The sequence below is a fragment of the Nyctibius grandis genome, chromosome Z, assembly GCF_013368605.1.
Source record: "Nyctibius grandis isolate bNycGra1 chromosome Z, bNycGra1.pri, whole genome shotgun sequence".
In the NCBI taxonomy this organism is placed as follows: domain Eukaryota; kingdom Metazoa; phylum Chordata; class Aves; order Nyctibiiformes; family Nyctibiidae; genus Nyctibius; species Nyctibius grandis.
In genome coordinates, this window is record NC_090695.1 from 31,685,451 (window position 1) to 31,698,354 (window position 12,904).

General features: G+C 36.3%; 1 protein-coding gene across 3 annotated transcripts in view; it reads right to left on the minus strand.

Moving 5' to 3' along the window:
* The window catches only part of CHD1 (chromodomain helicase DNA binding protein 1), a 72,155-nt gene that overhangs the window by 40,625 nt on the left and 18,626 nt on the right, over positions 1-12,904 (minus strand). For all 3 annotated transcript variants that reach the window (XM_068422275.1, XM_068422277.1, XM_068422274.1), the window contains exons 3-12: positions 11,206-11,410; positions 10,102-10,206; positions 8,712-8,779; positions 6,403-6,552; positions 5,319-5,584; positions 3,628-3,853; positions 2,675-2,775; positions 2,238-2,416; positions 1,074-1,201; positions 301-517 (exon numbers count right to left, since the gene is read on the minus strand). In XM_068422275.1, coding sequence (XP_068278376.1) covers positions 301-517; positions 1,074-1,201; positions 2,238-2,416; positions 2,675-2,775; positions 3,628-3,853; positions 5,319-5,584; positions 6,403-6,552; positions 8,712-8,779; positions 10,102-10,206; positions 11,206-11,410 — 1,645 coding nt within the window. The remainder of the gene's footprint in view (positions 1-300; positions 518-1,073; positions 1,202-2,237; positions 2,417-2,674; positions 2,776-3,627; positions 3,854-5,318; positions 5,585-6,402; positions 6,553-8,711; positions 8,780-10,101; positions 10,207-11,205; positions 11,411-12,904) is intronic.

Here is a 12,904-nt window from a genome sequence, read left to right on the forward strand (position 1 = left end):
TTATTTTTACCATATCCACCTAAACTCATATAAGCAAAAGATAATCTGTTTTCAAATGTAAGACTAAATTCTTAATCATGTTCACTCTTAAGCAGGTAGGAAATCTTTCACACACATTTACATCAGATCGAAATCTAAGCTTTCAATTTGCATCTTAAACACATAGTGTTTCAGTAAGTATTTGCTGAGTCCTAACCAAAATCTTGGAGATTAGCTGAGGACAGGAATATGAAGTGAGTCTTGTTTGAAGTGAGTCTTGTTTATCTAGAAGCCTTTCCAATGATAAAGAGAAATACTCACCATATTTCTGCTAGTTACATCTCCTAAGTAAACCACAGCATTCATCTGAGGAGCCCAGGTTTGAATTTCTCTTTGCCAAGATGTCAAGGTAGAAAGTGGCACGACCAGCAAGAAAGGCCCATACAATTGATGTTCATGAAACAGGTAGTTCAGAAAAGAAATTGTTTGTATTGTTTTACCCAGACCCATTTCATCCGCAAGAATACAGCTATTCCCTCTAAAAAAAATTTAGGCGGTGTGTAGAGAGGGGGAGGGATTGGACAAGAAGAAATAATTATCTTTTGAGCATAAAAACCACTCATACAAGTTTTCAAGATTTTTGCAACTGTGCATCCTGAAAAAGTTTATTTCCATTGTTTTTCCATAAAAAAAAATTTCCAGATACCCTCCCCTTAATACTTGAATTAAATTAACAAAATAACAAAAAGCTTGCAAGTATTCCTCATGAGTCTAATATTAAAAGTATAACACTAGTGTTGACATTTCAGAAGAATTTGCTTTGAGTATTCTTTTAGGTTTGTTTGCTTTTTAAAAATATGACTTACCCCGCTATGAAATTAAAAGCAAAGCAACAGAGCTTAGTTTTTTGAGAATAGCCATGGAATGATAAGCTTTGGTACTAGTTAAGAGCAAAACTGCTCCCCTCATATCTCTACTTTGAGCTTACTGTATGAAACCCTTAACCGTCAAAAAAAATACAGAAAAATCAATTTCAAAGTTTTACAAATGCTTACAATCTACAAACAGCAAAACCCATTTCAGACTGTACTTACTTGCACCATGAGTGAGCAAGCCAATTCAATCCATTTAATTGATAATCTCTTAACTCTAAACTTTCATATCCTCCAGTGTAAGATGGTTGCTTCTTTAGTGCAACAAACCTTGGCCTCTGTTTTAAAACCTGTCAAAAGCAAATTGATCATCAGTCCTACTACTGACTGAAGTTACCAAAACGCCTTCCTATAGAAAATACAGCAGTAGGGATCTACTGGGTCACCCAGTCTAGTCTTTATCCATCTACGAAAACTAGGCCATATAAAAACAACAAGCAATTTGCAAGTTGAAATTAGTTTAATTGCTAATCTAGATTTTACAATGGGAGTGACATTAACTCACTCAAAGTTTACTTTTAAAATCACCTACAATACTAAACAAGCCTATCTTTGAACGCCAGTAAAAACACAAGGGACCGGTATATATAAAAAGCTACTCTGAGTAGTGATATTTTCCATATATTTTACTGTATATCATTATTATTATTATTGTTCTGAACAACCTTCAAAAAATATTTCATAATATGTATCTTATCTCTGGATTCATAGAAGATTTTCACATTTTTACTATCACAACTGATGTGGTGGCTTGAACCTGGCCAGCTGCTACACTGCCACCCAGTTGCTTACTCACTCCCCAGGCCAGCAGGACAGGGGAGAGAATTGAAAGGGCAAAAGTGAAAAAAACTTGTGGGTCAAAATAAAGAGTTTACTGGGTGAAGTGAAAACCCCAACCAACCAAAACAAAAACCCACAACCAAAGAAAATCTCACACGTGACAGAAAGGGACTCACACATTAACTCACCAACAGCCACCTTTGAATCCCCTGCTCAGCCCACACAGTTTTATTGCTGAGCATGACATTAAATGGCATGGAATATCTCTTTGGTCAGTTGGGGTCAGCTCTACTGGCTGTGTTCCCTCACAGTCCCTGCCCACCCCCAGTCTACTCATGGCAGGGAGGGCACAGCAAGAAACAGAGAAGAGCTTCACACTATGCAAGCACTGTTCAGCAACAGCCAAAACACTAGTTTGTTATCAACACTGTTTAGATCACAAATCTAAAACATAGAGGCCATACAGGCTGCTATGAAGAAAATCAACTCCATCCCAGCCAGACTCAGTACAACTGATTATAAATCCATTGCAAATTACATACTCACCTTGCAGTCCTTAAAGGGAGTGGTCTTGGACTGATTTCTGCTAAAGTATTCATCAATGCATGCCTGAAACTTTTTGGCAATGAGAGCACCATCTTCCCAGCTACATTCTGAATAAGGCAGACCCTGCCATTTGCAATAGTAGTCTGGATAACCAGCTGCTGATTTCTGATTTGAATGAGCTGCAGAAATACACCAGAGATCTGATCAGCATTTTACTTCTGTATCTTATGAGAACACCCATTTTAGGTAATAACACAACATAAGTTAGCTTCATAGCACAGATGGTATGACAACTTTTCTCTTTACTTGAAGTTTTGTTTTGGATTAAAAAGTTAGTGATATTAATACTGTAAATTTCATAACTACAAATGCAACATATAAGCAGTGAACATACAAAATTCTCAACACTGTTTTTTGTCCGCTGGTTTGTAACATACCAATTATTCTTTCCACTATCTGATATTGTTTATGTAGATCATCTGTAAGCTCCTGCTGGCAGTTGTAATATTCCACATCTTCTGGAGAAGCATTTTTCAGCCTGTAATGGGAATTAATTTACAACACTTACTACAGTGTATAGTTCTAAAACTAAGAAAATTTGGCAACTCTAAAACTCTGTATGTAAGCATCACAGGAATGTTGCTTAGAGAACTTCTTTGAATGGACAACTTAGAGATTCCTATTACAAAACTGTTGCATCTGCCCTAGATGCCTCATCATTAACAACTGAGAATGCTTATCAAGAATCATAACTACTACAGTTACAGGTGGTACTAGTCACGCAGCTAATTCAGAATACTTATCCTCAACAATAAGTAGTGTACTTTACAGGGTATTTTCATGGAACAGTATATTTTCATGGAACAGTATTCACGGTGGCTCACTCTATAAGAATTCATTTTATGATTAAGCTGCTAAAAATCCCACCAGTATTCATTGATTACATTAAACATACTAATAAAATTGAACACCAAAGAGGTGACTTTAAAATGTATGGATTTCTTCAGGTTCTCAGGCTTGAGCCAAGAAAACTGAATTCTTCAACATAATCTGAAATGGCTAATGCACCAAGAAAACATTAATCTCTGCAGCGATTCCTGAAGAACTCTGATCAAAGTATAATGACAAAATTAGCAAAAGGTATAATTTATTATTTATTTTTAAACACTACCCATCTTCTTAAAACTCCATTTATAACACACACTAATATCAGGTTCAGAAGATTATCTTACAACAACATGTTAAGGAGGCTTCAACTTTTAAAGTTTTAGTCTTCCTGTTGCATAGACATTTGAAATTATGCCCTCGAAAAGAGGTAAGAGGACCTAGAAACACAACATCTACATTGTTACAAAATAAGTATCACGGAAGCCTACATAAAAATATTTACCATCGTTTTGTTTCCTGATCCTTTTTCTTATAGTTGTCCAGTTTCTTCATTCCTTTAACATTTTGTTGCTTCAGTGTTTCCTCAGTTTCCCAAGTGTTGTGGATATGTGACCAACCTTTCCATTTAATAAGATACTGTATTTCTCCTGGCTCCTTTGACTTTTCAAACTCAGCGTTTGGGTCACCATCTGCCTCAACTGCATAGATGGTGGTTGCAGCACCCGTGGCTGAGAAAGAAACGACACGATAAGCCTTAATTAAGTGTTAATCATCGTAAGTTAATAAGTAAGAAGTGTAGTGTAGAAAGCAATTAATGATACTTTTAGATGAACATATATTTGACCAGTTATCTACAGCTCTCCTGTCGTTATTCTTATTTGAACAATTATGATATAGGTATGTTAACAACATGCACAAGCAGTCAAAAGAGAATCAAAAAAGCAAACAAAACTTCAGCACCTAACCTACAATATTTTATCTTTTCTCATGAGAATTTTCTTTGCATTCCTAGTTTTTAAACTGATCACCACTAATGCTGCTTGTTGTCTTTTCTATTACTCTCATCTCTGAGCATACAAAAGACATCCAACATTATGCTTGGTCAAGCTTGAGACATCAATAACCTACTACTAGGGATATTATAAATCTATTTCTTCCTAAACATGTTTTACTACTTCTTCTGCCTTTGTTATCTTACTTGGGAAAATGTTTAATTAATACAGAATGTATCACAGCTGAAGCATACTAGCAGTAGAAAACAGGCTGATCTCTGTGAGGACAGCCAGGTAAGGAAATGAGCCCAGCAAGCTGCAGGGGCCAGATAAAGCAACAGAGAGAGGCAACAGCAAAAGACAGCACAAGCAGCAACATCATCTGGGCAGGAAGAATGTAAGAAGCTTAGTTCCACAGCAGTAACACTATGCATTGGAGCAGGATATTCTAGAATTTGGGACAGCATGGGAGAACAAAAGTGAGAGGCAGAAGAAGAGATTGGGTATAACTAATGGAGAAAGGTAGCTCTGAAATGCAAGGGCCTCAGGGTTTGGTGGTTTGGGGTTTTTTTTGTGTGTTTGTTTTTATAATTAGAATCTTAATTCATGTACTCAAACATATAAGCAGAACTGCTAGATGCTGCACCCCATTATTGCTGGAAATATGATGTGCCTACCACTATTTACAAAATACTTTTAAGAGTTCGCATGCAAGCGTACCACTGAAATTTTAGATGCATTTTGTAGTCATTCCACACATTGCACTGTACGGAGACAATCTGTATAACGTCAGTGATTCAGCCTGGCCAACACCATCTTTCAGGGTTCAGGGTACTAGTCAGCTCTCCCATCTAGTCCACTTTCTCCAGTCCACTGTATATAATTTATACTGATCAAGTGTCACTAAGTTGTACAGTGGTGCAACAATATGGTACGCATTTATGAAATATGGAGCTATCTTGCACTTCATTTTTATTTTCTACTTAGGTATGCAATTCTTCTACATTTTACTTTGCAACACTTAGAAGAGATTTTAAAAAGGAACATCGTTATGAATATGAAAGACAAAACAAGATGACTTTTTGGAAACTTTAAAACTATTGCTGTTTATGAACCTCACGGGTGACGTACAGCTGAGAACATCTGCTGAAGTTGCACCACAATGAGCTCCAAGATCTTAAGAACACTGACAAAAAATTACCTCCTTTTCGGCCAACTCTGCTATCCATGAATTTCTCTATAGTTTCAAATTCATCTTCTTCAGTTTGTGGGACATCTTCTCCACAAACTTCCAGCAAATCATCAGAATCTGTCTTGGTTTCTTCAGCTTCTTTGTAACTAATGTTGACTGTTGCCTGGCGACGAGATCCTCTCTTATCATAATCATCATCCTCTTCCTCCTCCTCCGATGAATCAAGTTGCCTCTTTTTCGGTCCTGCACCCTTTTTCCCACTTTTTGGCTTAATTCTTGAACACAGTAAGATATGACAGAATAATGATGTTACAACAGGGACAACTATAAATTTTCTGTATTGCTTTCTCAATACATGTATTTCATGAATGCTCAGTTACTCCACTTTCAGTTACAGCAGAAGGAAAAGGTACTCACTAGAAAGCATTAGTATATTAACATCTTGTATAGCTTTAAAAAAAACATTTTTTTTAATCACAGAATGGTTTGGGTTGGAAGGGACCTTAAAGATCATCTAGTTCCAACCCTCCCTGCCATGGGCAGGGACATCTTCCACTAGGTCTTCACTGTGTTATCTCCGGGGTCTCGTGAGACCCCACCTGCAGTACTGCGCCCAGCTCTGGGGCCCCCAACATAAGAAGGATATGGAGCTGTTGGAGTAAGTCCAGAGGAGGCCACAAAGATGATCCGAGGGCTGGAGCACCTCTGCTATGAAAACAGGCTGAGAGTTGGGGTTGTTCAGCCTGGAGAAGAGAAGGCTCCATGGAGACCTTCTAGCAGCCTTCCAGTACCTGAAGGGGCTACACAGGAAAGCTGAAGAGGGACTTTTTACAAGGGCATGGAGTGATGGGACAAGGGGTAATGGCTTTAAACTAAAAAAGGGGAGATTTAGATTAGATATTAGGAAGAAATTCTTTCCTGTGAGGGTGTCAGTCACTGGCACAGGTTGCGCAGAGAAGCCGTGGCTGCCCCCTCCCTGGCAGTGTTCAAGGCCAGGTAAGCATTAATGTTTTCATTCGCATGTATAGTAGTAGTAAATACTCAATTGCTTATTAGAAATAGTACCAGAGCATCCAAATGCATGACTTCTTACCTGCTTGGAGGTTTCCGGCTTTTGACCTTGTTTTTTGGCTCATAGTCAGATTCACTCTCTTCACAACTGCTTTTCTCCCTATCTTCCTCTGATTCAGAATCAGAACCAGTTCCCGATACTGACCCTGATCCTGACATTTGCCAGTCTTCACTGTACATATTGAAAGACAAAAAGTAACTTGTATTGTTTTTTTTTTAAATTAGGTATTCATCCACAGGGTATCTCCTGTAATTTCAACATTCTTCACAGAAAAAAAAAAAATCTTATAACAGTTATTTCAGTTGACGAGACAGAAAACTGTCATCAATGAATAACAGGTAAATAAGAATGCCCAATGACTTCAAAGGAAGTTGGACTAAGTTTTCTGTTATCAAGAGGTAGATTTAAAACCCAAAATAAAATAAAAACCTGTATTTCTATATAAATCTCAGCATGAAGAGATGAGTTAACACGACACTAAGAAACCAAAGCACTTAACAAGTCTAACTGGAAAGATACATACTTATCAGTATTTACACATGCTCAAATCATAAAGCCCTGTCATGTTATATTCTGCAGAGTCCCCTACTGTCTAATGCCTACCGTTTCCGTGGCCCGTGTGAAGAATCAGCAACTTTGGCACAGGAATCAAAAAAAAATAGAGACAGATTTGAGCAATGCCCAGAAAAACTTGAATTACAGCAACCCGTGAGTGGCACTGGCTCCCAAAAGCTCCCACTGAGCTCCCAGATGAGTGCTTCACAACCAGGCAAGATACTATTAGTAAGACACTCATGACAGAGCAGCAGGATCTCCTTGTTCCTACTTAACTGAGATCTACTTTGCAACAGGAAAGATGTACCCACTGATGAACAGTATCTTGCTTCAAACTCTGACTTTATACAGGCAAATTTAATCTTAATAGCTTCATGAAAAAGAAAGAAAAGTCTTCTACACATTATTGAAACGTTGCTAAATCTTTGTACTAGTATTAGGTTTACGTTTACTTGACCAAGGTGCTAGAGCAGTAGTAATGTTCATCAAAGCTGGAATATTACCAAGAAATCTCTTCCTTAAATTTCCAATCAGGAAGCCTAGGAATTAGTGCTTTGATCCCTCTCTTCTTCTCTCCTTCCTGTCTTCCAGGACACTGGGTCCTGGAGGAAATTACATTCCCATTGCTCCAGTCATCCAAGACAAATACATATATGTGCCTATTGCACAGATGGCACATGGCCAATGGTACACAATGTCTTATTAAAATACTTCTCCTGCGAACAGTAAATTAAAAAAATAACAACATAAATCCACGACCTGTATTTATTTGGAAATATAAAAAACAGATATAAAGCACCATCCTCTAAGGCTTGATCACATACAAAGTTATATATTGAGAAAACTTGACCTGCATGTCAGATAAAAACTGCAGACATACTTGTTCAGAAGAGCCATAGGACAAAATTTCAAGCACTGGATACATGAAATGATTTGGTTACAACTTCCTAAACTTAGCATACTCTGTTATGGGAAAGATATTTATTAGATGCAATCAAATTCTTAACTAACAAAAGACTATGAATAGCAGCTTATTGCTAGGAAAGTACCATTTTGCATAGTTTGTGCTTTTTTTTTTGCTCCCTTTTTTTTTTTTTTTTTTTAAACTACCATTTCTTTAAGATATTATACTGGCAACCCTGAACACTGAGGTGATTCATGAACTCGGAGAAGAGGAATAATAGAACAGTTCAATTTCTACACACCATTCAAAAAACACAGGTCGCTGCCTGTCACTGCCGCAATAACAACATATAATCCTTTTCACAAAATTTTTGATCTATCACTTAGAAGGAGCTTATTTTCAGTTAAAATTCTTTGCTAGTCAATTAAGCTAATTACTGTCAGAACTATACAGCTTTTAAACATGTCAAAGGGAAAAAAAAAGAAACAAAAATAATTTGGCATTAACTAAGGCATTCTAACTTAAATTTGTTGTGAGACAATCTTAGGTAGTTTCCCATTTCTACAAGAATTTTTAGGGAGTGTCTTCAGCTCAAAATTAAGTGCAACAAACTATTTTAAAAATAAAGGTATCGATGAATGTTTTTGAACAATATTGCAGACTCTCTTGCTCAGAAATTAATATGATATAGATGTTCCTTTGAGAGTTTATTTTAAATATTCCAAAATGTTTATCAAAATTGGAAACGCAAGACCAAGATGAATTAAAAGGGGAATTTAAGCATTTCTAGTGTGGAGAAATCAAGCATGAATTATGAACATATGTCACTGACAAAAAAAATTATGTGTTATCACTTATGAAAATCTCTTACTCTTTATGCTTTTTCTTCTTTGTTTCACTGGATGAGTCATCTGCAGAATCTTCACTACTTGATGAGTCCTGCAGGTGAAGGAAAAAAAAAAAATTCATTATCACGAAAAGAATGAAGTACTTCTAACATTAGAAAGATAAATCAGCTCCCACTTTGAAATTGGAGGCATATTATTCATATTTTACCCTCTTCATCCCCCGCAGTGTAGCTGTTAATGCAGAATGAGATAAGGACTGCTACTGTTCTTGTATTTATCCATCTATGAATACATCGTGCCAGCATAGCTCTAGAGAACATCACAAAAAAACCCTATCTTAAAAAATAACCATTGTGCCTACATAAAAACAGTCATAGTTTAAGCTGCCCCAAGTTAATCAAGATGATGGTTCTATCAAAATCCTAATAAAATCTCCTACCCTCAGGAGCCTTCTCACCTTCCATACTCTTTCACATTTAAACACTAGTTTAAGAAAATTTTGAGAATAGCACGTTTCTTCTTTCTCTACGCTCAAAGAAAAAATAAGAACCCTCTTAAAATTAGATTTTCCTAAAACAAATCTCATCGAGATTAAGTTTAGATTTAGATTGAGTTTTATCCTGAAAAACATCTTTCAGAAACACAGTATTTAACGACAGCTATAAATTAAAGTTTTAACAATAGGTGGTTCTGTGTTTAGGTTTTAATGATGAGGTGCTAAATGAGATAAAACCATAAATCCAACCAAATAAGTGACTACACTGCACAGTTTTTGTAATGAAGGAGAAAAGAAGTCTGCTTTATAAATTAATTCCATTTCATAGTCACCTGTGCCTTTAAAAGATGTTCCTACTACACAAAGTCAACATTTCTTTAGCCTATGATTTAGGTTTTAAAATACCTAGAATACAGGTGTTGTTCTTAAAATACGAGAATTCTTTTGTAATAACTGTTACAAAATTTGCAAAAATGGAGTTTTCTACTCCATGCAGAATTTTTGAAAACCACAGCAGCTACTTTTAAACAGAAATAAGATGAGAAATCTTTTAGCATTTTCAACTGTCTTTACAAAATTCAAGAAGCCAAAAGTGCAATGCAAGTCAGAACTGTGTGGCTTCAAAATTTTGTCATACATCACAGAATATGTACCTAAAAATACCACATAATTGAGGCTGCTATAATTCTGGCACAACTCACTTGAAAACAAGTAACTTTTACAAACACTTTATAAGCACTTAGTAACAAGTTCTTTATAAAAATGTCAGTTATTTGAGTGTTACTTTTACAGACTAAAATGAGACTTTTACGCACACTTAAGAGAATGTAACTTAGCTCTACATACTTTTATTCTAACATATTGAGATAATGAGACAGGCATGTTTACATTTTTAAAATCTAAATTATGTTATTCACCTCTTCTGAACCACTGTCTGATGAGACTGCCTTTTGCTGTTGCTGCTGGTTCTTGAGCACTGCTGATCTTTGCACAGCAAGTATACTTGGACTAGACTTCCAAAACTGAACAGGAATGGAGATGCAAGAGTCAGTTAAACATACTGAAAGTCTCCAGTTTACCACACACTTACTCTTCCTGAGTAGCATCACTATTAAGACTAATCTTAAATTTTATCAATGAAAAAAATTCACTACAAAATATGGCATGCACTAATAACAACAGATGGCTTTTTAAAGTCATTAAGATTTCTGCAGAACAGAATGTTATATAATAATGGCCAGGACAATTTCTACACCATGTTTAACAATAGTTATTTAGGTATTGTTAAGGTAAAACATTTATAAAGTACATTTTTAAACTGACCCTGATAAATTCTTTCAGACCACTTAGCTGGTATGTTTTTGTTTCATATAGTAATACTGAAGTACATGAACAAAAATATAACAGAGAATCCTTAATAGTCTTCAATTCTTGTGGTAACTAACATATCACTACCTTTCATATCTATGGTCTACCACCCCAATTAAGTCCACATAACACAGGAGAGTGCAGGTAATTTTGGCCCACTGGATTTAAGAGATTTCTAAACACCACTTTTTCCTGAATTTAGCTGACTTACTGATAAAGAAAGCCAACTGTATGTAAGCTTGAAATTTTTATACAATCATTTATTGATACAAGGAAACTAAGCACTAGAGAAACAATGTAAAAAATCGAATTTCAGAAATAACAACATTACGTGTGCCTTTGTCTTCCATAAGTTCCACTAAACTAGTGCATGCTTCTGCAAGATTAAATTTAGGTAAGCATTTAACTCAAAACACTTGCAAATGTGAGAATTTTAAAAGCATCAATTCAAGTACTTACCCACGAGAAACTTAGCCCAATGTTTAAGACAGCCAAGCACATGCATTCACTAATCCAACCAAGTTAAAATCTAACAAAAACAACTTTATTACCTCTTTTTATTTTTTTTAAGTGAAAACTGCTCTTGAAACTAACTGCACAGTTTTTAAGTAATTTGTTCCCCCACAAAGGGTTCATTTCTATGTTTTGTTTACCTCAGATCCGTCAACTTTTGGCAGTTTAGCTTGAATTTGTTTCTTCACTCTAGATGTGTCAGATTCTGATTCTGACTGAGTACCTGACTCTGAACCAGAGTCAGAGTCACTGCTGCCTGACTGGCTGCTGCTTCCATCACTACTGCTTCCAGAACTTGAACCAGATCCAGAACCTGATGCTGACCCGGAATCGTCATCTGATTGGCTGCAATGAGAAGTTAGTAGGATATTACAGAATTGCCAAGGTAACAGGATTAAAAGAAACGAATGCTGTCTTAGCTTCACGTACAAATCAATTGTTAAGTTAGACCAGACCAATGGGGAGCACACAAATGGACGCAGTCGACTAAATAAGTTGAGATGAATAAAGTTAAAAATAAACAAGAAATTAGAATTCTGAGTGTAATCAGATACTCTTTGTGAAGCCTAAAAAAGGCAAGATAAAGCACAAACATTCAAATTAATATGGAGGAGTCAAGCAAGGGAAATAAAAGTGGTAGAAATGTTTCTTACCCATGCAAACTTTCCACCCCCGGCCCCTCCCCCTCCAAAATCCTTGTTTAGCTCCATCAAGCCCCATATATATATACACACACCTCCTAACAGTTAAGTCTACTCCACAAAGACCTGTCCAACTAAAATATAGAAGATTGCTTTCAATCTTTATAGATCAGCAGTACTCCTTAAAAAAAAAAATAAATTTAGAAGCACGTACCTCTCTTAAAAAACAAAAAGGCTACCCAGACCATGTTTTTCTGTTAACATAACAGCAGTAAAATTCCTCATGCAAACTACTGAGTTTTTCACTGATGGTATGACTTGTGCCAAGGCACTTTCCTTGGCATATACGTGAGCTGCCAGATTATCCCACCTGTGTATTCATTTTACATCAGATTTAACATACTTAGAAAGCATAATATTTAAAGATAAATATTTATTTTAGGACCATTCAAAAAAACATAGAAACATTTGGCTTTGTATAACAACTTCATGAAGCAGACGAGTTAAAACTTTAAGAAGATTCCTCATTGGGTTAACAATATCATATTTCAAAGATATCATGAGAAAGAAATGTTAGAATCACACCACTGCAGAGCAAAATAATTTCAAATTATGTACACAAAGACTGCAAATGCTTAAAAAACAGAGTAAACATGAAGCTAGAATCGAAAAAGATAAACCAAAAAGCTGGTATCAAAACCTAGCTGATCTCTGCCAGCACAGTCAGCGGCGGGGGCGGGCGGCAGGGGCAGATTGATCATTCTTTGCCCTGTAACATACTTAATTGACTACATTTTAAAACCACAAAACAAAGCAAAATCGCTCCTCTTTCTGCTTTTGCTAGCACCAACAAAACTGTACCAGTAAAGAAGCTATTCATAGACAGGCTGCTGTTGACTGCACCTCAATCAGCCATCTGCATCTGTCAACTTTGAAAGAAAGAAAGAAACAGACCACGGTGAAGCTTCCGTGTTCTGAAGGGGGAGATATGAAGAAACACACTGCTGTTGGGCTTCCTTGCACATGCCGAGAGGAAAACTGGGAAGCAACAAGGCTACTCCCAAACTTCCTATTTCTGTCATCAAAAGACTTACTTCAGGCATGGTGCTATAACACTAACCTCACTTGCCAAATAAAGCAGGGCACCTGCTACAGAATATGACCAGAATTTAAACTGTTTACCAGGAATTAACAGCAC